Source organism: Oncorhynchus keta, chromosome 2 (genome assembly GCF_023373465.1).
Source record: "Oncorhynchus keta strain PuntledgeMale-10-30-2019 chromosome 2, Oket_V2, whole genome shotgun sequence".
NCBI lineage: Eukaryota > Metazoa > Chordata > Actinopteri > Salmoniformes > Salmonidae > Oncorhynchus > Oncorhynchus keta.
The window spans coordinates 62314949-62340593 of NC_068422.1; the positions used below are offsets into that span (position 1 = coordinate 62314949).

The following is a 25645-nucleotide window of genomic DNA, read 5'->3' on the forward strand; positions in this document are numbered from 1 at the left end:
TCAATCTTCTCTTTATTTACAACAGGACGTGAGTTGTTAATCCCCACCAGTTCCTTCCTCCCCCCCTCTGCGGGTGAGAGGTGGTCTGGTTGAAGTTCTTCATTGCCAACCTGATCCGACCAGTTTGGATCCTCACAGAACAGTCATGACAGCATGATGTCTCAGGTGATGTTTTTCCCCAGAGCATCAGCACAAATTTGATGGCTTGTTTAGGAGGAGAAAGAGTGAATGTCTTGCCCTTATACAGTGGGTCATAATATGTGTCTGTGTGTCCATGTGCTTTTGGGAGGAGTTGCCAGTGATGGGAATAAGAATCTACTCTCAAACGATTTTCTCCTAAATTGTCTCCCTTTCTTCATAGATGGACACACATTTTGTTTGTTCTTGTATGAACCAAGCCAGATGAGTGGTTCATTGCAACACTCCACAAACACACAGATGTAGCCCTACTTTCCTGTACAGATGCCAACAGGAGAGAGGTTTTCACCCAGTTGACCAATTTAGCAGCTGCCAAGCACATAATAACTCTGGGCATTCAGAGGCTATTGCAGACAGTCGGTAATCAATATGTTCGGATTGAGTGGTCGGGATGCTGAGATCTATGGATGACGGTGTAATGGGACCCTTTCAGCGAGGTATCCTTTCGCTGAAGAATGGGCACCAGTTAAAACACCTCATCTTTATCACAGCGCATCCTGGAGAAACCCACTAATCCAGTGGTCTCTGAAAGCAGAAGCAGTCAAGAGCAATCTGAATGTCAGCTGAGTGTATTTTCCATTCTTACAGTTAATTTATTTAAGTGTTGCACTCTTGTGTCCTCCTTATACAGTTTTAAACCAACAAAGTAGGGAAGTGCATGGTGCTCCGATCAAATAGGGTATTTAGTCAGCCACCAATTGTGCAAGTTCTCCCACTTAAAGGCCTGTAACGTGGCTACAACAGCATTCTGCAGCGATACGCCATCCCATCTTCTTTGTGCTTAGTGGGACTATAATTTGTTTTTCAACAGGACAATGACCCAACACACATCCAGGCTGTGTAAGGCCTATTTGACCAAGAAGGAGAGTGATGGAGTGCTGCATCAGATGACCTGACGTCAACCCAATTGAGATGGTTTGGGATGAGTTAGACCACAGAGTGAAGGAAAAGCAGCCAACAAGTGCTCAGCGTATATGGGAACTCCTTCAAGACAGTTTGAAAAGCATTCCAGGTGAAGCTGGTTGAGGGAATGCCAAGAGTGTTTAAAGCTGTCATCAAGGCAAAGGGTGGCTACTTTGAAGAATCTAAAATGAATTATTTATTTTAACACTTTTCTTTTAGTTATTATGTGATTCCATACAGTATGTGTTATTTCATAGTTTATTCTACAATGTAGAAAATAATAGTCAAAAATAAAGAAAAACCCTTGAATGAGTACTGTAGGTGTGTCCAAACTTTTGACTAGTACTATATATAATTCACTAATGTGGCGATGTAAAAATGCCAGCAGCTCATTTTGGGCATGACTTCTAATGACAGTCTTTCTCAGTGGGAGAGGAACAGAGTCCGACTTATTTCTAAAAGGAATATGTCTCAGGAGGAGGAGAGAGCTGTTATATCCCCATTTCACACCAACCCTCCCTTACCCCTTACTCCACTCCTCTTCTCGGCATCTGTATCAACTGTGAATGGTGTTTTATGGAGCTGAGAGACACTCAGGGGAAGCAGCAGGGGGTTCAGTCCAGGTGAGGTGCACTCAGAACTCAATCAGGAGCTTGGGCTGAGAGGGCTGTCTGTGTGTCACTGGCCCCAGGCCTTTCAGACTGGTTCACCTGCAGTCTGAACTCAGTCTCTGTCCTGGAGTCACTACCTGTTTGTCTGTGCTGAAGGCTAACCTTGTGACTCACTTTCTCCCTCTCTCTCACCATCTGTTCTTAGACTGGAGAAACTCAGTCAGGGGCAGTCTCTCACTCTTTCTGCTTACATTCTGTTCTTATTCATTTTACCCAGTCTCTTTCTCCCCTCACTTGCACCCTTGACTCCTTCCATACAAAATGGCAGTGAGTTTACGAGAGAGTTTGCCAGATTCCTCGCTCACAGTGAGGGAACATTGGCAGTTGATTTGAGGACATATGCCATAATGTAACTCTGCCACCTGCCATGCTAGTGTATAAACCCTCTTCACTGTCGAGCTCTTCTGTCTGAGGATAATGACACACAACCACTCTCTCCCAAACCAGAGCATGAATAGACTAGCACCAAGCCCTGGCCTCATCAATGCTGTGGAATTATCCAGACCACAAATCCGAGTACAGCACAGTTTTTTCAGATTCGATCAAAAACAAATGAGCATTGCGGTCGGTCTCAGCGCGTGTCACTTGAATATTAGATGTTGCTGGGATTCCTTCCCGATCAGTGTGTTGTGTGCTTTAAAGAGCCATGTGATCACAATCAACAGTGAAGCATGCCTTTGCTACCAGGAGATTGATACTTGAAAAGCAGCAGCAGCTGCTGCCATGTTAACCTGTGACCTTCCCCAGGGCAGGGGTTTGATGAGACACACAGATTGCAATGCCAACGACCAACCCACCACCACTCTTGACACGTCTCATCTGCTTTTCTTAACGTGTCCCGAAAGCCAGGAACCAAATGAGTTACAGTATCCCTGGACAGCATCCGGGCCATCTGCTCCATTTCAGCCAACCGCCACCATCCCTGGGTCCATGGTCCGTGGACCTTTTCCTCTTTCAAGAAATTGATACAATTCTCAGCTTGGCTTTCGGATTCTGCTATTGGCTACACTCTTTGGCTAGCGTCCCCTAAGTATATCTATGTTTAGCCAGTCGCTCACCACCATCTGCTGCTGTTCCTTAATTCATATAATTCAATTTTCCGTAATGTCTGTAGACTTAATGGAGGAAAAAAGACGACTTTTATCAATAGTCTCTTCTTTCATCAGGAAGGTATCTTGCTGTGCAGCACGTTGGCATCTCACTTACCGTCTTTGCACAAATTAAGTGGATGTTTGTCATAATAAAATCAACACAGTTTGTGTAGGCGAGGAAGGAGCTCTACTCCAGTCTTCTACCTTGGGAACAGTGGACCGGCCCAGCGGCAGCCAGGAGCACACAAACATTGACAGTGAAGAATCCCCAGATGTAGCGATTTCCCTTTACATTGATCACGTTGGATAGTATCGCATATGTTTTTCCCATGACATGGCTTCTCTCTCTCTCCCTCTGTCCGTTAAGCACACTGGAGAGCCATTAAAACTTGAGTGTTTTTCTTTCTTTCCCCCTCTTCTATTCCCCCTGCTTTTGCAGATCAAAGTCGCTCCCCGCCACAGCTCAGCCCGGAGATAATAGCCGGCGCTCTCCATCCGTTTAGTTTGAAAATTAATTAACGTTCTGCATTAACGGTTTGGGCTGTTGGGCTCAATGGCTGGAGTGGGACGAAGGGAGGTGTAACATGTTGATTTATGGTGAAGATGTTTGGACAAGGGGAGGGGGGTTGACAAGGGTTTATGGTCCACAGCGTTCTCCCCAAACCTTTTCAAGCCAAAGTCGGTTTATTCTGGCTTATTGATTTTGTAACATAATTCAATGGTTTGTCCCTCCTACTGTACATCCCCACACACTAGGACATATATAATTATTACATTAAGTCCAATACTATTAGCATAATGAATTTAACTATTTATTAAGTACATGATGAGGAGAATTAATTTGTATTTATTTGTCGATTCAAGTCATATCAGGAGAGGACAGGTTGTCAAACAGTTCAGCCCCAAAGTGAACATCTGGGCTCGAATCAAACAAACCTGTCAGAGAAGCGTTTCTATAACATAACTTTTGGTGATGGTCTATGTATATTGTTGCTTACGTAGTTGAACTTGACCATGCATCTGAAACCACAACCATGACCAATTCGGGCCCGGTCACTTTTTAGGTCTGTGTGACCACTCTCTGACCTTACAGCTTGTCTCTTGAGATGAATGACAGGTGTGTTGCAGTCACTGTGGTCTCAGCTGGCTAATGTTGTTTGGAAAGTCTTTGATCTCCAGCTGTCTCTGAAGACAGACACAGACTTTGAATACAGCTAGCAGCAGTGCTTTTGAAGCTGTGAATCGTCTCTTTCTGGTGAATCGAATCATGCACATCTTGCAGATCAGCAGGTGTGTTCTTTTCCTGTCGCCTCGATTACTCTCTCAGCTGCCAATCATGTCACAACGCATCAGCACTCATCAAACACCTATCAATCCCCTCACTGTGGGAAAGATAGGGTGATTTAGCTGGGATGTGGTTGGGTGGGTTGGCGTTTGTTTGTTTGTTTGTTTGCTTCCGTAACATACTGACTACACGGGACATGCCCCCCCGCACCCTCGTGCTTATGTTGATTTTGTCCATCCACACCAGACACGATCATGACACGCAGGTTAAAATATCAAAACCAACTGTGAAACAACTATATTAACTTGGGCGCATGTCAAACACAGATGACATTCATTGAAATGTAGCTATCTTGCTATTGCTAGCTATTTTGTCCTGATAGATGAACAATGGGTTGTTATTTTACCTGAAATGCATAACACCACAATTCAAGTGTTGTACACCATCACAAAGAAAAATTATTTTGTTTAGGCATTTCTTTAGAAACATTAAAAAAACGAATCAATTGTATTTCAAAAGAACATAATATTATCATTTAAGTTGTATTATTGTCACGGCTGGCTGAAGGACTGGACCAAGGTGCAGCATGGTAAGCGTACATTTTCTTTTTATTAAAAATGACACTGACAAAACCAAACCACGAAGCTTTGGGCTATGTGCCCTGAACAAAGTCAAAGTTAACTTCCCACAAAACAGGTGGGGGAAAAGGGTACCTAAGCACGGTTCTCAATCAGAGACAACGATAGACAGCTGTCACTGATTGAGAACCAAACCCATAGAAATAGAAAATCATAGAACATAACTGCCAACCCAAATCACACCATGACCAAAACAAAATAGAGACATAAAACGCTCTCTACGGTCAGGGCGTGACAATTATTTTACTTGTCTGTGTATAGTAGCCTATGCTGCCACAAGTGCTCATATGTAGAAGGCATGGGAATAGTGGCTGTAATATTCTACAAAAAAGTTATATTTTGAGTTATAAACCAGGTCATTCAAGCCCTGAATGCTGATTGGATGAAAGCCACGGGGATGACACAAAATGACTTGTTTACTGTTCTAATTACCTTAATAAACAGTTTATACAGTAAGGCACCTCAGGGATCACATTGTGTCTAAGAACAACGCTTAGCTGTGGAATATTGGCCATATACCACACCCCTTTGGGCCTTCTTGCTATGTTATACAATGGCTTTGTTGAGTACTTTTTTCTGATTGGCTTGAAGGGCATTCTAGAGTGCATTATTTCCCTATTGAAAATTGAAAAAACGTCATTGTTGAATTCGATTTTCATAACAGCAAGCTAGGACTGGTGATGGTTTGGTTAGCTAAACTAGCAAGTCTGCTTGTTTGGTTACCAAGGTAACTACTGGAAGTAAACTTGCTAGCTACGTCAGTGGATGTTGAACACATTTCTACCCGCAAATTAACACATTTCTAGCAGCATTTCTAGGAACACACTTTCCACGTCGTTCATTATTTTCCATAAAAACACATCTACGTTGATCACATAGAGCCCATGCTTTAATTTTAAGTAGTTTGGAAAATGTACACTGAACAAAAATATAAACGCAACATGTAAAGTGTTGGTCCCATGTTTCATGAGCTGAAATAAAAGATCCCAGAAATGTTCCATACGCACAAAAAGCTTATTTCTCTCAAATGTTGTACTCAAATGTGTTCACATCCCTGTTAGTGAGCATTTATACTTTGCCAAGATAATATATTCACTTGACAGGTGTGGCATATCAAGAAGCTGATTATTAAACAGCATGATCATCACACAAGTGCACCTTGTGCTGGAGACAATAAAAGACCACTCTAAAATGTGCAGTTTTGTCACACAACCCAATGCCAGAGATGTCTCAAGTTTTGAGGGTTACCTATGATGAATCGTTCTCCTCGTTAATCTTTCAAATACCCACGTTGGGTTGTATGCTCCTGTAAACAAATGACTCTTTTAGCTCTTGGCTATGCAGACGCTCGTTCACGTGGCTGGGAGGTGTGGGTGAAATGTTTGACTAACATACATTTAGTGAAGTTGGAAATTTACATACACTTAGGTTGGAGTCATTAAACCTAGTTTTTTTCAACCACTCCACAAATTTCTTGTGAACAAATTATAGTTTTGGCAAGTCGGTTAGGACATCTACTTTGTGCATGACACAAGTAATTTTTCCAACAATTGTTCACAGATAGATTATTTCACTTATAATTCACTGTATCACAATTCCAGTGGGTCAGAAGTTTACATGCACTAAGTTGACTGTGCCTTTAAACAGCTTGGGAAATTCCAGAAAATGATGTCATGGCTTTAGAAGCTTTTGATAGGCTAATTGACCTCATTTTAGTAAATTGGAGGTGTACCTGTGGATGTATTTCAAGGCCTACCTTCAAACTCAGTGCCTCTTTCCTTGACATCATGGGAAAAGAAAAGACAAGCCAAGACCTCAGAAAAAAACTGTAGACCTCCACAAGTCTGGTTCATCCTTGGGAGAAACGCCTGAAAGTACCACGCTCATCTGTACAAACAATAGAACGCAAGTATAAACACCATGGGACCACACAGCCGTCATACCACTCAGGAAGGAGACTCATTCTGTCTCCTAGAGATAAACGTACTTTGATGCGAAAAGTGCAAATCAATCCCAGAACTATAGCAAATGACCTTGTGAAGGTGCTGGAGGAAACAGGTACAAAAGTATCTATATCCACAGTAAAACGAGTCCTATATCGACATAACCTGAAAGGCTGCTCAGCAAGAAAGAATCCAATGCTCCTAAACCATCATAAAAAAGCCAGAGTACGTTTTGAAACTGCACATGGGGACAAAGATCGTACTTTTTGGAGAAATGTCCTCTGCTCTGATGAAACAAAAATAGTACTGTTTGGCCATAATGACTATTGTTATGTTTGGAGTGAAAAGGGGGAGACTTGCAAGCCAAAGAACACCATCCCAACCGAGAAGCACGGGGGTGGCAGCATCATGTTGTGGGGGTGCTTTGCTGCAGGAGGGACTGGTGCACTTCACAAAATAGATGGCATCATGAGGTAGGAAAATGATGTTCTACATATTGAAGCAACATCTCAAGACATCAGTCGGGAAGTTAAAGCTTGGTCGCAAATGGGTCTTCCAAATGGACAATGACCCCAAGCATACTTCCAAAGTTGTGGCAAAATGGCTTAAGGACAACAAAGTCAAGGTATTGGAGTGGCTATCACAAAGCCGTGACCTCAATCCTTTAGAAAATGTGTGGGCAGAACTGAAAAAGCATGTGCAAGCAAGGAGGCCTTCTAATTGAGTGTATGTCTACTTCTGACCCACTGGGAATGTGATGAAAGAAATAAAAGCTGAAATAAATCATTCTCTCTATCATTATTCTGACATTTCACATTCCTAAAATAAAGTGGTGATCCTAACTGACCTAAGACAGGGAATTTTTACTAGGATTAAATGTCAGGAATTGTGAAAAACTGAGTTTAAATGTATTTGGCAAAGGTGTATGTTAACTTCCGACTTCAACTGTACGTGTATATGTACACACCTACTAATTCAGTGGTTTTATTTTATTTTTGCTGTTTTCTACGTTGTAGTGTATAGTGACGACATCAAAAACTATGAAATAACATATGGAATCATGTAGTAACCAAAAAAGTGTTAAACAAATCTCAATTTATTTTCTTCAAATAGCCACCCTTTGCCTTAATGACAGCTTTGCATAGTCTGGGCAACCAGCTTCACCTGGAATTATTTTCCAACAGTCTTGAAGGAGTTCCCTCATATTCTGAACACTTGTTGGCTGCTTTTCCTTCACTCTGCGGCCCGACTCATCACCAACCTTTTCAATTCTGTTGAGGTCGGGGGATTGTGGAGGCCAGGTCATCTGATGCAGCACTCCATCACTCTCCTTCTTGGTAAAATAGCACTTACACAGCCTGGAGGTGTGTTGGGTCATTGTCCTGTTGATAAACAAATGATAGTCCCACTAAGCCCAAACCAGATGGGATGGTGTATCGCTGCAGATTGCTGTGGTAGCCATGCTGGTTAAGTGTGTCTTGAATTCTAAATACATCCCAGACTGTGTCACCAGCAAAGCACCCCCACACCATAACACCTCCTTCTCAATGCTTTTACGGTGGGAAATTCACTTGCGGAGATCATCTGTAAACCTACTCTGCGTCTCACAAAGACACAGCGGTTGGAACCAAAAATCTCAAATTTGTACTCCAGACCAAAGGGCACATTTCCAACGGTCTAATGTCCATTGCTTGTGTTTCTTGGCCCAAGCACCTTTGGGTCCTTTTAGTAGTGGTTTCTTTGCAGCAATTTGACCATGAAGGCCTGATTTTAGTGCTCCCGAGTGGCGCAGCGCTCTAAGGCACTGCATCTCAGTGCTCAAGGCTTTTTCACAACCGGCTGTGATTGGGAGTCCCATAGAGCGACGCACAATTGGCCCAGCGTTGTCCCGGGTTTTGCCGGTGTTGGCCCTCATTGTAAATAAGAATTTGTTCTTAACTGACTTGCCTAGTTAAATAAAGGTCAAATAAAAATAATTCACACAGTCTCCTCTGAACAGTTGATGTTGAGTTGTCTGTTACTTTTATTTGGACAGAAATTTCTGAGGCTGGTAACTATGATTAACTTTTCCTCTGCAGCAGAGGTAACTCTGGGTCTTCCATTCCTGTGGCAGTCCTCATGAGAGCCAGTTTCATCATAGCGCTTGATGGTTTTTGTGACTGCACAAGTTCCTGAAATGTTCCTTATTGACTGACCTTCATGTCTTAAAGTAATGATGGACTGTCAATAATCTTTGCTTATTTGAGCTGTTCTTGCCATAATATGGACTATGAATCTTTTACCAAATAGGGCTATCTTCTGTATACCCCCCACCCACCCACCTTGTCACAACACAACTGATTGGCTCAAAGGCATTAAGAATGAAAGAAATTCCACTAATTAACTTATAAGAAGGGACACCTGTTAATTGAAATACTTTCCAAGTGACTACCTCATGAAACTGGTTGAGAGAATGCCAAGAATGTGCGACGATGTCATCAAGTCAAAGGTTGGCTACTTTGAAGAATATAAAATATATTTAGATTTGTTTAATTAACCCTTTTTTGGTTACTATATGATTCCATATGTGTTATTTCATAGTGTTGAAGCCTTCACTATTATTCTACAATGTAGAAAATAGTTTTAAAAAATGTAAAAAATCCTTGAATGAGTAAGTGTTCTTTTGACCAGTAGTGTATTTTGAAACACTCGTGCAACGTGGCCGTTGTGGTTTGCATGCAACTCCCCAGAGTTAGTATGCATTATGCATGTTTCTCTTAATCGTTTCCTCAGATGTCCTCTGCCTGTCTTACTACACCCTGACGGCATCTGTCGGCGCCGTCAAGGAGCAGCCATTTTGAGGAATAGTCATTTATTCTCAGCCCTCTCAATTGTGCACAGGGTTGTAAGCATACAAGTATGTCTGATGCCACTTCCTGTGTTTCAGTGTTGCATCGGTTTATACACACCTGAGACGTAATCTCATTCCAATGAGAGCATTGAGTACTTTGTAGAGTTCATGTTTTCGTAAAGATGGTGAAAGACCTGTGTTTTCTCTGAAGATTTAGGATATTTCTAGAGCTTATAGGGGGCAATTTTTTTTTATTTTTTTTTACACAAGATTGGTTCTACCCAGGCAGTCCGCCCACCCACTCTCTCATACAGTGAAAGCAAGTGTCTCGCTGGTTAGCACTGTTTTACACCGTTTCACGTGCAATGGTTTCCTTGCTTCATAATAGAGCCCCCGTCAGGAGAAGAACGTCACACCGCGTATTTCTAGAAAGGGAAAGGAGGTCACTAATGAAAATGGCTTACCCTGATTGCTATCTAACTCAAGGGAGCGTTCACTTGCAGAAAGGATAGTGAAGGAGTTAGCAGACCACCTAAATCCATGAAGGAATGCTAATCATCAATAAACTGCAGCTTTATGATGTCGGGATATTTCTTGTGATAGGTGTGTTGTTTCAGTGAGGAGACCGTGTACTCTTCTGGGAGGTGGGATGGGTGTGAAGGAAGTCACACGCACACAGCAGAAATTATGATTTGGTGCTTCTCGCACTGTAGGTCAATGGCAATCTGGCACAAAGGGTAGGCATAATCCATTTCAACCCTGACACTTGTAGTCTGCCTAAGTACAAACACGATCAGCGATACATTTGTTTTTAATTAGGTGTATCTTGCAATTGCTCTCACATCGAAGTAGCATACCCCGTTCTTGTTATAGTGGGGCTATCAGGAGAACTAACCCTGACTCCACTTTGCTTGTGACCTGGTCAACATGCCTCTGCCCCACTTCTGACTGCCCTGCTTGTTTTCCAATTATTGTGACCACGATAATTTGGCTTGTCAAACCAATGCAAATGAGGAAGGGAATCAAAGACTAACAAGGTTTACTGCTTCTCTTCATTTTGTAATCAGAGTGTATGGAGATTTAGGCAAAATCTAGAATTGTCGTGTGTGATTCTGATTTAGCAAGCCCATGCTGTTATAGCTTGTAAACACCAAATCCACCCGTCAGTTACATCCAAACACACTGACCTTCCATTCCACTAGTACTATATCCACACACACACTGACCTTCTATTCCACTAGTACTATATCCACACACACACTGACCTTCCATTGCACTAGTACTTTATCCACACACTGACCGTCCATTCCACTAGTACTATATCCACACACTGACCTTCCATTCCTCTAGTATTTTATCCACACACTGACCTTCCATTCCTCTAGTACTATATCCACACACACGCTGACCTTCCATTCCACTAGTGCTTTATCCACACACTGACCTTCCATTCCACTAGTACTTTATCCACACACTGACCTTCCATTCCACTAGTACTTTATCCACACACTGACCTTCCATTCCACTAGTACTTTATCCACACACTGACCTTCCATTCCACTAGTACTATATCCACACACACACTGTCCTTCCATTACACTAGTACTTTATCCACACACTGACCGTCCATTCCACTAGTACTATATCCACACACACACTGACCTTCCATTGCACTAGTACTTTATCCACACACTGACCGTCCATTCCACTAGTACTATATCCACACACTGACCTTCCATTCCTCTAGTATTTTATCCACACACTGACCTTCCATTCCTCTAGTACTATATCCACACACACACTGACCTTCCATTCCACTAGTACTTTATCCACACACTGACCTTCCATTCCACTAGTACTTTATCAACACACTGACCTTCCATTCCTCTAGTACTATATCCACACACACACTGACCTTCCATTCCACTTGTACTTTATCCACACACTGACCTTCCATTCCACTAGTACTTTATCCACACACTGACCTTCCATTCCACTAGTACTTTATCCACACACTGACCTTCCATTCCACTAGTACTTTATCCACACACTGACCTTCCATTACACTAGTACTTTATCCACACACTGATCTTCCATTCCTCCAGTACTATATCCACAGACACACCGACCTTCCATTCCACTAGTACTATATCCACACACACTGACCTTCCATTCCACTAGTACTTTATCCACCCACTGACCTTCAATTCCACTAGTACTTTATCCACACACTGACCTTCAATTCCACTAGTACTTTATCCACACACTGACCTTCCATTCCACTAGTACTTTATCCACACACTGACCTTCCATTCCACTAGTACTTTATCAACACACTGACCTTCCATTCCTCTAGTACTATATCCACACACACACTGACCTTCCATTCCACTAGTACTTTATCCACACACTGACCTTCCATTCCACTAGTACTTTATCCACACACTGACCTTCCATTCCACTAGTACTTTATCCACACACTGACCTTCAATTCCACTAGTACTTTATCCACACACTGACCTTCCATTCCACTAGTACTTTATCCACACACTGACCTTCCATTCCACTAGTACTTTATCCACACACTGACCTTCCATTCCACTAGTACTTTATCCACACACTGACCTTCCATTCCACTAGTACTTTATCCACACACTGACCTTCAATTCCACTAGTACTTTATCCACACACTGACCTTCCATTCCACTAGTACTTTATCCACACACTGACCTTCCATTCCACTAGTACTATATCCACACACACTGACCTTCCATTCCACTAGTACTATATCCACACACACTGACCTTCCATTCCACTAGTACTATATCCACACACACTGACCTTCCATTCCTCTAGTACTTTATCAACACACTGACCTTCCATTCCTCCAGTACTATATCCACAGACACACCGACCTTCCATTCCACTAGTACTTTATCCACACACTGACCTTCCATTCCACTAGTACTTTATCCACACACTGACCTTCCGTTTCACTAGTACTATATCCACACACTGACCTTCCATTCCACTAGTACTATATCCACATACACTGACCTTCCATTCCACTAGTACTTTATCCACACACTGACCTTCCATTCCTCTAGTACTTTATCCACGCACTGACCTTCCATTCCACTAGTACTTTATCCACACACTGACCTTCCATTCCACTAGTACTTTATCCACCCACTGACCTTCAATTCCACTAGTACTTTATCCACACACTGACCGTCCATTCCACTAGTACTATATCCACACACTGACCTTCCATTCCTCTAGTATTTTATCCACACAATGACCTTCCATTCCTCTAGTACTATATCCACACACACGCTGACCTTCCATTCCACTAGTGCTTTATCCACACACTGACCTTCCATTCCACTAGTACTTTATCCACACACTGACCTTCCATTCCACTAGTACTTTATCCACACACTGACCTTCCATTCCACTAGTACTTTATCCACACACTGACCTTCCATTCCTCTAGTACTATATCCACACACACTGACCTTCCATTCCACTAGTAATATATCCACACACACTGACCGTCCATTCCACTAGTACTATATCCACACACACACTGACCTTCCATTGCACTAGTACTTTATCCACACACTGACCTTTCCACTAGTACTATATCCACACACTGACCTTCCATTCCTCTAGTATTTTATCCACACACTGACCTTCCATTCCACTAGTACTATATCCACACACACACTGACCTTCCATTCCACTAGTACTTTATCCACACACTGACCTTCCGTTTCACTAGTACTATATCCACACACTGACCTTCCATTCCACTAGTACTATATCCACATACACTGACCTTCCATTCCACTAGTACTTTATCCACACACTGACCTTCCATTACACTAGTACTTTATCCACACACTGACCTTCCATTACACTAGTACTATATCCACACACTGACCTTCCGTTACACTAGTACTTTATCCACACACTGACCTTCCATTACACTAGTACTTTATCCACACACTGACCTTCCATTACACTAGTACTTTATCCACACACTGACCTTCCGTTTCACTAGTACTATATCCACACATACACTGACTTTCTATTCCACTAGTACTTTATCCACACACACACTGACCTTCCATTCCTCTAGTACTTTATCCACACACTGATCTTCCATTCCACTAGTACTATATCCACACACACACTGACCTTCCATTACACTAGTACTATATCCACACATACACTGACCTTCCATTCCTCTAGTACTTTATCCACGCACTGACCTTCCATTCCACTAGTACTATATCCACACACTGACCTTCCATTCCTCTAGTACTCTATCCACACACTGACCTTCCATTCCACTAGTACTATACCCACACATACTGACCTTCCATTCCACTAGTACTATATCCACACACTGACCTTCCATTCCACTAGTACTATATCCACACACACTGGCCTTCCATTCCACTAGTACTATATCCACACACACTGTGGTGTTCCATTTGTATGCACCCCTACTGAGTCCTCCACAGCCAGACACGGTGTTGCTAGGCAATGCCATTAAATCACTTACGTGGGTAGCAAGCCTAGGAAAGCAGGAGTTGCTTTTTTGTCAGTTAGGCTTAGCCACAACTAGCTGATACCTCTTTAAAAGAGATATATTGTACATGTCATTACATTATCATGGACCCATAAATCCCTGAGTCCTGTGAACAGAAGTGTGTTATTGTGACACCGACAGCACCGTAGCTTCTCTTTAACTGACCTTGAAAAGAGAGGAGGGATGTCTGTCTGAGCCGGTGGGGGAGAGGTTATGAATGTTGCTTTGGTTTAAGTTCACGGGAAGAGGTGGAAATGTAATGTTACCTTGTCATAGACACTTGCCTTCCTAGAAAGAGGTGGCGCACGTATGTTGACATGTGTGATGTTGTGCCCCTTACCTGGTCGAATGACAGGGCTAGTCTCGTCTCAGTAGACCAGCACTCAGACTATAATATACAGTCTATGACTCTGACAGATAATGCCTGTTGCCCTTTGGTCGACTGAAAGGTGTTTTTGCTACATACGAAGGAGAGATCATGCTTGCTCACATCTCTCATCCTAACAACAATCGAATGACCCTTTCACATTTTGTAATCTTATTTCTCTACTGTAGATTTTAAGATTTAGGCACACTCAGAAAAGGGCATGCTCTCAAACAAAGAATCTGAATGTGGTTTGTGGTGTATTGTCCTCTTTTAAATGGGCCAGTGTCCTTTTTTAGATGAATAATCACAGGCTGAAGATCAGAGGGCACGGTGCTCAGGGAGTAGCAGGGAGAGGAACAGAAGGAGGGGGCTGAGGCTGGAGGCTGGCCAGGGTAGGGGAAGGCGCTAGGTGGACGGGCACTGAATATGGTACGGGTAGAATGGGCAAGGGCTGAATAGTATGTCATTATGAAGGGCTTGTCTTCTCTCTACCTCTGTCTCGCTCACATTCTATCTCTGTCTCTCCATCTCTCTCCCTTTGAAGAACCCTTAGGGGGATGGACAGACAGGAAGGAACAGAAGCCTCACACTGTCTTTCTGTCATTTTCAGCCTCTATGGATCCCCAGCTCCCTCTAAAATCACACCCTCCTGCCTATATCTCTTGTTCTCTCTCTGTGTCTCTCTCTTTCTGTTTCCCCCTCCCTCTCACACACACATTCAATGGCAGAAGTAGTTGGTCTTGCTGAGTTTCAATGACCAGTGAGTTCTCTTCCTCGGGCGGGAGGGGGAGGAGGAGGGGAACGACTGTCTAGGCTGGTAAACCCCCTGGGATGGGTGTCCTCTCCAGACAGGCTGGGCTGGCTGGTGGATGGAGGAGAGAGAGGTCAGGCAACAGGCACCCTGTCAGTCTGGCCTCTCAGATGGTCCACAGTGGCCAATTAGTGAGGAGCCTGAGAGTGCTTTGGCACAGCAGGTCACCGGTCAGGACTCGCACCCGCATTGGAGGGGACGGGAGCTCTGTGTCCGAAATAACAGGCCCAGTGCTGAGCCCTTGAGCTCACATAGACACACACAGTCGAAGAGTTACACATCTCTCGAAAAACCGGTTACCTGATCTCCTATCTGTTTGTTCCTGCTAATGAGAGTGGATCTGAGACATCTTTAATATGGATTCTGTGCATTTCATTGATTTGTCTGGATCTTTCCGCATCCACAGTCCACTGCTGCAGGGGGCTGATGACAGCTAAAATGCTTCTTCTCTCGGTCGAACACTGCTGTGCTGAGTGGTGAAATGGGTTTTGATGTTCAGGCTTTCTATTACTCAGAGGGTCTGTCTGCAGTCTCCAGTTGTTTCTTGTGTGATTTCATTGTTCAGTGTCAGTCTCATTGCAGAAGTAGGCTCTGTGCTGAGAGGGTATTTATTGCCTTTTATGGCCGATTTTCAGCGTCGGCGGAAAATATTTTTGGGATAAGAATATTCATAGTTTTAAAATTGAATAAATGAACGGGAAAATGTGTATTTCAGAATGTAGACATACTCCATATGTTAGAGCTCACTATAAGGAGTATAATAACAGCAAGGTGTTGTCTGTATCGTGTACGGTTCATAAATCGTAGGGTCTTACATGAGGAATGGATAGGTCTACTAAAACTACTTTCATCATAATTTTTTTCTCAGAAATGGTTTGTGATACAAATGTAAAAAAGCATGTCAGACATCCTTCCTCCCAATGAAGTTTGTGAGGATTGCCTAAACAAACCGGAGATAACAAAAATATTTTCTGTCTACGCTGGTGTGGAATCGCTCGCCCATAGCACGGTTTCCCAAACTCCATCCTGGGGCCCACCCTGCGTGCACGTTTTGGTTTTATCCCTAGCACTACACAGCTGATTCAGTAACCAACTGATCATTAAGCTTTGATTATTTGAATCAGCTGTGTAGTACTAGGGCAAAATTAAATAAAAAAATGTTTTCCCCCTTCATCAATCTACACGCAATACCCCATAATGACAAAGCAAAAACTGTTTTTTTTTTATAAATGTTTGCAAATGTATAAATAAATAAAAAATCTGAAATATCACATTTTATTGAACTATTCAGACCCTTCACTCAGTACTTTGTTGAAGCACCTTTGGCAGCTATTACAGCCTCAAGTCTTTTTGGGTATGACACTTCAAGCTTGGCACACCTGTATTTGGGGAGTTTCTCACATAGTTCTCTGCAGATCCTCTCAAGCTCTGCCAGGTTGGATGGGGAGTCGCTGCACCACAATCGGGTTAAAGTCCAGGCTCTGGCTGTGCCTCTCAAGGACAGTCAGAGATTTGTCCTGAAGCCACTCCTGCATTGTCTTGGCTGTGTGCTTAGGGCCGTTGTCCTGTTAGAAAGTGAACCTTTGCTCCAGTCTGAGGTCCTGAGCGTTTTTGAGCAGGTTTTCTTCAAGGATTTCTCTGTACTTTGCTCCATTCAACTTTCCCTCGATCCTGACTAGTCTCCCAGTCCCTGCAGCTGAAAAACATCTCCACAGCATGATGCTGCCACCACCATGCTTGGCCTGATTGGTGGTGCTGCAGAGATGGTTGTCATTCTGCAAGGTTCTCCCATCTCCACAGAGGAACTCTGGAGCTCTTTCAGTGTGACCATCGGGTTCTTGGTCACCTCCATGACCAAGGTCCTTCTCCCCCGATTGGTCAGCTCTAGAAAGAGTATTGGTTTTTCCAAACTTATTCCATTTAAAAATGATGGATGCCACTGTGTTCTTGGTGACCTTCAATGCTGCTGAAATGTTTCTAAATCATGTCCAATCAATTGAATTTACCACAGGTGGACTCCAATCAAGCTGTAGAAACATCTCAAGGATGATCAATGAGAACCGGATGCTTTTTTTTTTTGCAAACATTTTTAAAAACCTGTTTTTGCATTATATTGTGGGTAGATTGAGTATTTCTGTATTTTTTTAATACATTTTAGAATAAGGCTGTAATGTAAAAGAATGTGGAAAAAGGGAACGGGTCTGAATACACTGTACACCCAGGGCAGGACCGAGTTTGGAAAACCCTGGTCTATAGGACGTAATACTATTGAATTTCTGTGACCGTAAGTAATTGTGTAGGGTTGAGAAGCACATTCAATTTGGTGCAGCTCGTACAAGTGTGACTGCAGTTGAATTATTCTGCTGCGGTAAAAAATGGAACTTGGTGGAGAGCAAGACTTGTGTACTGCATCTCTGTCTGTTTACCTGTGTGTGTGTGTGTGTGTGTGTGTGTGTGTGTGTGTGTGTGTGTGTGTGTGTGTGTGTGTGTGTGTGTGTGTGTGTGTGTGTGTGTGTGTGTGTGTGTGTGTGTGTGTGTGTGTGTGTGTGTTTCTGAGTGAGCTTTTGGAACTGACTCGTTGGGTGTGAACATATGTTCTGCTCTGTTTGCCACACAGACAAGACTTAGATGCTCTAGAATCTAGGTGTGTGTGTGTGTGTGTGTGTGCATGCACGCTCTCTCTAGTGTATCCTACCTCGATGATTTGCAATGCACTCAGGCTATTGCCCTTTATCAGTGACACTGGCACCTCTCCTGACCATGTACTCATCACAGCCATCACATCCCCTGTGGAGCAAGACTGGCTCTTCAGAAGACACAAAGGCCCAGAGCGAGAACACACACCCACCCACACAGCGTTAAATAACAATGCTCTCGCTACCGTTCAGCCTGAAACTCTTTAAATGCCAGCATCACTCTCCTGATGCAACACACGCTATCGTTAGCTGTACAGAGGAGATCGATAAGCACAGGCATCAGTTCGATTGAGACGTGGGGCTGATTATGGGGTGAAGATACGATCAAAGACAGAATCTTAGAACTTTCATCCAAATGCGAATAGATATTACTGATTGAGTGTCCTCCCAAGGAAATCTCTTTCTGACAAGAGTGCTGAATTGTATTTACTCAGGATGCTGTTCTAGGAGGTGTTGGGCTTGATGTGGTTAACCACTTGGAAGCTAGAAGGAATCCTTGTCTCCAACAGGACACGGTGTGTGTATTTGGTTAGCTGTGGAAGGATGCTTGTCCACATGAGTGTGTGTGTAGTAACAGTCCTCTCTGCAGGTCTCTGTGCCCACCCCTGAAGGCTGGCCACTGGGGGCATTCACTCAGACTGGCATCCACAGGGGACAATTCCAGACCGTTGTCTGCCTTATCCGATTTGGAATGAGGGAAAAATACCCTTTTTGTGTTAGGCTTTTACAGCCAAAAGGTCCTCAACCACATTTCTAACCCTGTATCAGGCGTGAGATTCTGTGAGCTGCACAGAACATGGCCATTCAGATGTACGGTAATGCACCAAGCTGTTCACTTGAATGATAGACCCGTCATAAAGGCTTTGATGTGCCAAATTCATTAGGGCGTGTGGTGCCACTCCAGAGTGGCATTAGTTAGACCTAGTCATGCCACACATTGGGAGTGACACCACACGCCCTAATGAATTTGGCACATCAAAGCCTTTATGACGGGTCAATCATTCAAGTGAACAGTTTGATGACCAATTTGTGACTTCAATCTGTGTCCAGACAGTGCCTTGTGTTGCTCAGACTTCTTTTAGTTTAACATCTGATGTTAATACAAAGTTCTGGATGGTTATTCTAACAATTTAAAGGCTAATGGTGTGTGTTGGAGAAGAAAATGCAAATGGCCATATTGACTGACAAGTCAAAAGCAAACCTTCACTACATGTGTAATTTCACCTATCCTTCCAATCCCTTCCGAAGTGGCTGGTAGACGAAGGCTCCGTACTGGAAGTACAGCAGGTTGTTATTTCAGCAGCTTGGTCTCAAGGTTCTCCCAGTCTGATAGAAGCTGTGCTTTTTTGTTCTGCTGAAATTAATATAGAGACGTGTGTCCTGGTGGGAGTAGAGAGAGTCTGGGCATATAGGGAATGTGTGAGTTTGTCCTCTGGCTTCATAATGTGGAAGGACGTGCTTTGGTGTGTGTGTGTGAGTGTCGGAGTAGGAGACTTATCTTCCATCTCCAAGTTTGTTGATCTCTCTCCATCTCGCTAGGCTCTGTGTTGAGCATACCAATGGAACCTCGTTGCGGTGTCACATTTCTCAGTATTTCTGCGACACATGAAGGTGGAAACACATTCTCACTCATACCTTGTCTCTCACACACACACACACACACACACACACACACACACACACACACACACACACACACACACACACACACACACAACACTGCCAAGCCGTCCTCGAGGGTGAGAGTTTCTATCAGCCTCATAGCCGCTGGTTCGCTCCCTTCAATGCTCAGGACGGAGAGGGGGAGAGAGAATGGAAGGAAAAGACAGGCGGAAAATGAGAACATTTTCATGCTGATTCTATTTTTAGGCTTGCTCCATTTCGACACTCCTGATCACTCCGTATACACGGGTAACCGTCTCGACAGAAAATGGGTACAGGATAGAAGAAAGGGGGAAAAAACACACCTCTAACAAATGTTGGATAATGGTGTGGAAATGAAAGCCCCCCTCCATTCAAATGGATTGAAATAAGTCTCATGTTTGTATCTCCGACGTAATTGTACAGTGCTACTAATTGCCTATTAGCTGAGTATTTTCTGCCCAGGTCTCTCTGTTGTGTCGTTGCTCCCCTACTCTGTTTTCTGTATAATTCTACTTTTTTTTTTTACCGCACTTGTGTTTTCATTTGGGTATATTGCTTCACTAATTGATGAGCGTGTTTTATAGTCGATACACAGCGATATCTTCTGTGTGTAAGTTGTCGCAGAGGATACATTGTCCAGGGGAGTCAGACGTACAGCCCAATCCGGGCCCGCGGGTGGTTTGTGTAAAACATTTGAATAAACAAATGAAATACAATTACATTTGTAAAAATTGTGGGGGGAAACAAACTCGATATACTTTTTAAATCTGAACCCAAATGGGAACTGTGTAGGAATGATAATGGACCTACATGCATACAGTTTCTTTACTGTGTCCAGCTCGCTTAAAATCACCAAAATGGAAGGCAGTAGGGGGAATATAAAAAATTCCCAAAAGGATGGCAAGAGGACTAATTTTAGCAAATTTTGACGACAAGGAAATATAACCAATTTTTCAGTGTGGCACTCCAGACCTCGGTGAAGACAGAATGCGGCCCCTGGGGCAAAATGAGTTTGACAACCATGCTCTAGTCAATTTTCAGCTCTGATCACTTATGTTGAAGCCTCTTTCGACGACTACTTTCCTCTGTTGTTTTGTCTGACCTTGTCTGTGTTCCTTTCCGTGTGTGTACAGTATCCATCGATTTAACGCAGGATGTGTTTGTACAGTCCCTAACGGCATCTCTCCCCCTCTGTCCTCTGTGTTGTAGTGGTCAGCAGGCCTTCCTCCTGGAGAATGTTCCGTGTGACAACGCCAGCTGTAAGGATGTGGGCCGCATGTTTCGAGTCCACTGGGACCAGTCTGACCTGGGGGCCATCCCCGGGGCCGCCGTGGCCACCTTCTTCGACATCTATGAGGATGTGAGCACATCCCTCTATTCCTCTCAACCTCTCCTCCTCTCTCGCTCTCTTTCTCTCGAATTAGCCCAGGCTTCCCTCTTCACGCCTTGACGTTGTCACACAACCAACAGCTCTGCTGATTTTTTTTTTAAAGGAAGACCACTGTTGACCTCGGGCTCTCGCGTCTCATCATTAACCAGCAGCGGAGTTGTTACTACCCTAGTTATGACTGGGAGACTGGCAGGCTGGCCGCTGTCAATCACTTTAGGATAGCTGTTTTTCTCTCTGTCTTGTAGTCTAGATCCCACCCGCAGCTGTGGATAGGGCAGGTTAGATCACCCTGACAGTCATGTTTGTCATGTAGTCTCATATCATCGCAGAGCAGAGTTTAGTAGGATTTTGTTTCAATTTGTATGACAACCCCCACAAATTCCAAATTTGAATGGCACAGAAATCCATTGGGAGTGTTTTTCATTATGTCTGCAAGAATTGGCTCTTTTCAATGCATCTTCCAGTATGGTTAGTCTTGTTAATTGTCCTGTTTGTGGGTGGCCTTGGATCCTCTTTTGACAACAGTCTCCCTGAGAGGCTTCAGCCGAGGCTGGAAATGGCACGCTCATGAGGCACTCTCTCCCACGCTGGCCTGCAGATTAGAGCAGCATCTCTCTCCTAATCCCACTCTGGGCCGACGGAAGGGTGTGCCAAGACGAGCATGTCACTGCAGGGCACGACAAGCGCAGGATGCCAGCCCGGCCCTGGCACAGTGTAGCGACAGGGCCTGACAGACGGAGCACGGTCATTGTCCCCCTAGGAGCCCAATCAGCTCACAGCACAGCCCCCCTCTGAGATGAGATGTGTGCGGATGAGATGTGTAGATAAGACAGGTTGGGGCCCAACAGCCCTTCAGGAGATTTGGAGAGTGGGGCTCGGCTGCATCTCAAATCTGGTGGTCTTTTTTAAAATCTTTAAACACACACGTAGCTTTCATCCTGCCCAAGATTCACCATCTGGGACAGCTTAAGTTTTCCTCCACTCCATCCTTCTCCCTGCGAGCGCTGTCTCGCCCTGACTTCACTCCGTCACTGCCTGCCTCCTGGCATCCCTCTCCTTCATTGCCGCGTCCAAGACGGCCTTGCCTTCTTAGAGTTTACATAATCAATGTGTTTTGTTTTGGCTGTGGGATTTATTTATGACGTGTGTTTTAGTGCGGTATACCCTGTCTCCTCGTTTCAGTAGAGGGAGTAGGTATCCATCTCCTATCTCTGGGAGTTGGCTCATTTTCTCTGTAATTCCCTGAGAGAGAGCGTGTGAGAGAAGTGCAGATAACTGCTGTAATGGAGGATTTGTCCTCCGTTTATAACGGGGATGAAGTGGTACATCAGAAGAGACCGTCAAAGGAAGCTTTGCCCCCGTTTCCTTTTGTCCGTCATGTATTACCATTTCTCATTTGCAGGGAATATTGGATATGATCGTGCTCAGCAAAGAGGAGGGGAAAGAGGGCTTCGCCATCCACGCTTTGAAGAACACCTTTGAAGCCGACGCGTACTTCGTCAAAGTGATTGGTGAGTCGGAACTTTTCACCTTCTGCTGTTAGCGTGCGTGCGTGTGTGTGCGTGCGTGCGCGCGTGTGTGTGTGCGCGCGCGCGCATGAGTCCATGTTTGTGAACATTAACATTAGTATGCATGCATTGTATTCCTTTTCTGTGTGCATGCCTTTGTTTCTCTCCAGTTATGTTTAGACTCGACAGTTCTGTTTGAACATTTTAATGTGAATCTCCCCTTTTCCCCACTGCATAAAAGTTTTTTTTTAAATGAATGCACTCCTCTCAACATAAGGGGGGCGAAGAGTTTTTTTCCGATCGGACTGTTTTCAGGATATCACAAGGACGTCCTCATTCCCTGAGACAAGAGTCGGCAGCGGTGTATACGCTCCGTTGACTGCAGGCTACATCCCTATTAGTTTGCATTAGACAACAGCACACGCATCGATACAAACACGAATGACTGCAGGGCATGCATCTCCCAGCATCCTTTGGGTGTTTTAACTGAACTTCTCACCTCCATTCCTCTGTGTGGCTCCCCTCCCCAGCCTACAAGAAAAAGTAGCAGTGTGGCTGTAGTGATGGCGGACATTTGGGAAGCTGACATTTTTGGAAAACGGAAAGTGTCCCCTAAAAAGCTACTTTCATGCCATTTTAGTCCTGCCTGCTGGGTTTTAATTAAAGGAAAAGCACTTATTTTCTTCTCCTTCATTCTCTCTCCCTCACAGCCCCACTGGTGGGCTTTTTTTTGGAGCTATGACTGCTCCTCTGCCTATAGCATCAGGCCCAGACATGGAGACTGACTTGCACACATACACATACACTCCCTCAACTCACACGACTGACCCCGGGAGGATTTTTCCACTTCTCTTTTCTGAGGTGTTGGTTGTTTCTCTTCAGTAAAGCACTGATAGATCAGGAGTGTGCTGAAGTTGTCAAGTGGCCCGGAGATGGAGGAAGCACTCTGGTAATTAACTATGAATCTCAAACTGCTCCCAGGCTGCCTGTGCCCTCTTTCTCCTGCTGTGGCGTACAGTACACGTCAAATGGCCCTCTGCGTTGCGCATGCTCGCTTGCCTCTTGACGACGCACGCCGTGAACCCAGAGAGACGAGCGCCGTCCACCTATTGCTCTAACGTACTCCTCCTGTCTGCTAGAGCGCTCAGCGCAGCGTGGATATCCTCCCCTTTACAACCCAGTCTTGGTGTCACACAATAACACACTAGTGGGCATGCAGAGCAAACTCTGCTGTCTCGCAGTTTGGCTGTGACTGTTTGAAACGCGAGCCGCGTCTTCCTTCCCGCCCAGCCCTCAGCAGGAAGAAAGCCTGTGAACGTAGTAATGGTCGGAGGTGTTTAAGAAGGATTAGGTAAACTGTGTTTGGGTGCAGAGGGAAGATGGGCCCGGGGTTCACTCACAGTCTGACTGTGTTGTTGTGGTGATCAGAGGGACGGTGTCAGGGTTAGAGAGGGAGGGAACGGGAACATGTGTAGGAATTTAAGGTTGGGATTGACTGACAGACTTGTCAGTGTTGAACATTGAAGAAGGTGGACATTGATGGAAGAGGAGCAGGTGATCTGGCCTAATGGAAGTCCATTCAGGACGACAGTTTCTGGGGTTCTACCAACATGCAATCAATAATGGATGGGGTTTTGTCGCTGCCAGTCCATAGGGTGTTTTTTGACAAGGCTCAGACCCGAGCAACCCCACCCTCCTCCTCTTGTTGGTGTGTCGTACGTCAGGAAGTGGCGGCCCCCCTGGTGACGGGGGCTGCTTTCCGCCGCCTTCAGATCCCCTGAGCTCTTATCGAGCGGCCTCGCTGTGGTATTGACTTTAAGTCTGGGTCACTCGCGGGATGAAATTATAAGATATGGTCCATGGTGGGACCCAGAGACACAGCTAATTTCTGTATTCAGTGCCCAGCCTAGGCCTAGGATTGATCTATTTAAACTCATCTTCAAACGGCGCCTGCCTCTGGTTCCTGAGGCTCCGGTGCTATTATGCTTAACGTGCCAGCGCCTGGTGCTCTGCAGGTCACTGGTCTGCTGGTCTACTGATTTGCCCATCTTAATCTTTTCTTTTTATTGGCCAGTCTGAGATATGGCTTTTTCTTTGCAACTCTGCCTGGAAGGCCAGCATCCCGATGTCGCCTCTTCACTGTTGATGTTGAGAATGGTGTTTTGTGGGTACTTATTTAATGAAGCTGCCAGTTGAGGACTTGTGAGGCGTCTGTTTCTCAAACTAGACACTCTAATGTACTTGTTCTCTTGCTCAGTTGTGCACCGGGGCCTCCCACTCCTCTTTCTATTCTGGTTAGAGACAGTTTGCGCTGTTCTGTGAAGGGAGTAGTACACAGCGTTGTACCAGATCTTCTGCTACTTGCAATTTCTCTCATGGAATAGCCTTCATTTCTCAGAACAAGAATAGACTGACGAGTTTCAGAAGAAAGTACTTTGTTTCTGGCCATTTTACCCTGTAATTGAATCCACAAATGCAGATTTTAAAAAATTGATTTCACCTCTAATTAACTAGGCAAGTCAGTTAAGAACAAATTCTTATTTACAATGACGGCCTAGGAACAGTGGGTTAACCTCCCCGGCAGGTAGCCAAATGCTCCAGATACACATCTAGTCTAAAGAAGGCCAGTTTTAATCAGAACAACAGTTTTCCAAAATGTTTTTTTAATGATCAATTAGCTTTTTAAAATGATGAACTTGGATTAGCTAACACAATGTGCCATTGGAACACTGGTGTGTGTGTGTGTGTGTGTGTGTGTGTGTGTGTGTGTGTGTGTGTGTGTGTGTGTGTGTGTGTGTGTGTGTGTGTGTGTGTGTGTGTGTGTGTGTGTGTGTGTGTGTGTGTGTGTGTGTGTGTGAACGTCCCTTTTTCAGGACCCTGTCTTTTAAAGTTAAGTCGTAAAAATCCAAGTAACTTCACAGATCTTCATTGTAAAGGGTTTAAACACTGTTTCCCATGCTTGTTCAAGTAACAATTACTGAACATGCACCTGTGGAACGGTCGTTAAGACACTGACAGCTTATAGACCGTAGGAAATTAAGGTCACAGTTATGAAGACTTAGGGCACTAA

At 44.2% G+C, this 25645-nt stretch overlaps 1 protein-coding gene across 2 annotated transcripts in view; it reads left to right on the forward strand.

Moving 5' to 3' along the window:
• The window catches only part of LOC118358314 (T-cell immunomodulatory protein-like), a 132722-nt gene that overhangs the window by 58511 nt on the left and 48566 nt on the right, over positions 1 to 25645 (forward strand). For both annotated transcript variants that reach the window (XM_035735977.1, XM_035735987.1), the window contains exons 11-12: positions 20887 to 21037; positions 22470 to 22578. In XM_035735977.1, coding sequence (XP_035591870.1) covers positions 20887 to 21037; positions 22470 to 22578 — 260 coding nt within the window. The remainder of the gene's footprint in view (positions 1 to 20886; positions 21038 to 22469; positions 22579 to 25645) is intronic.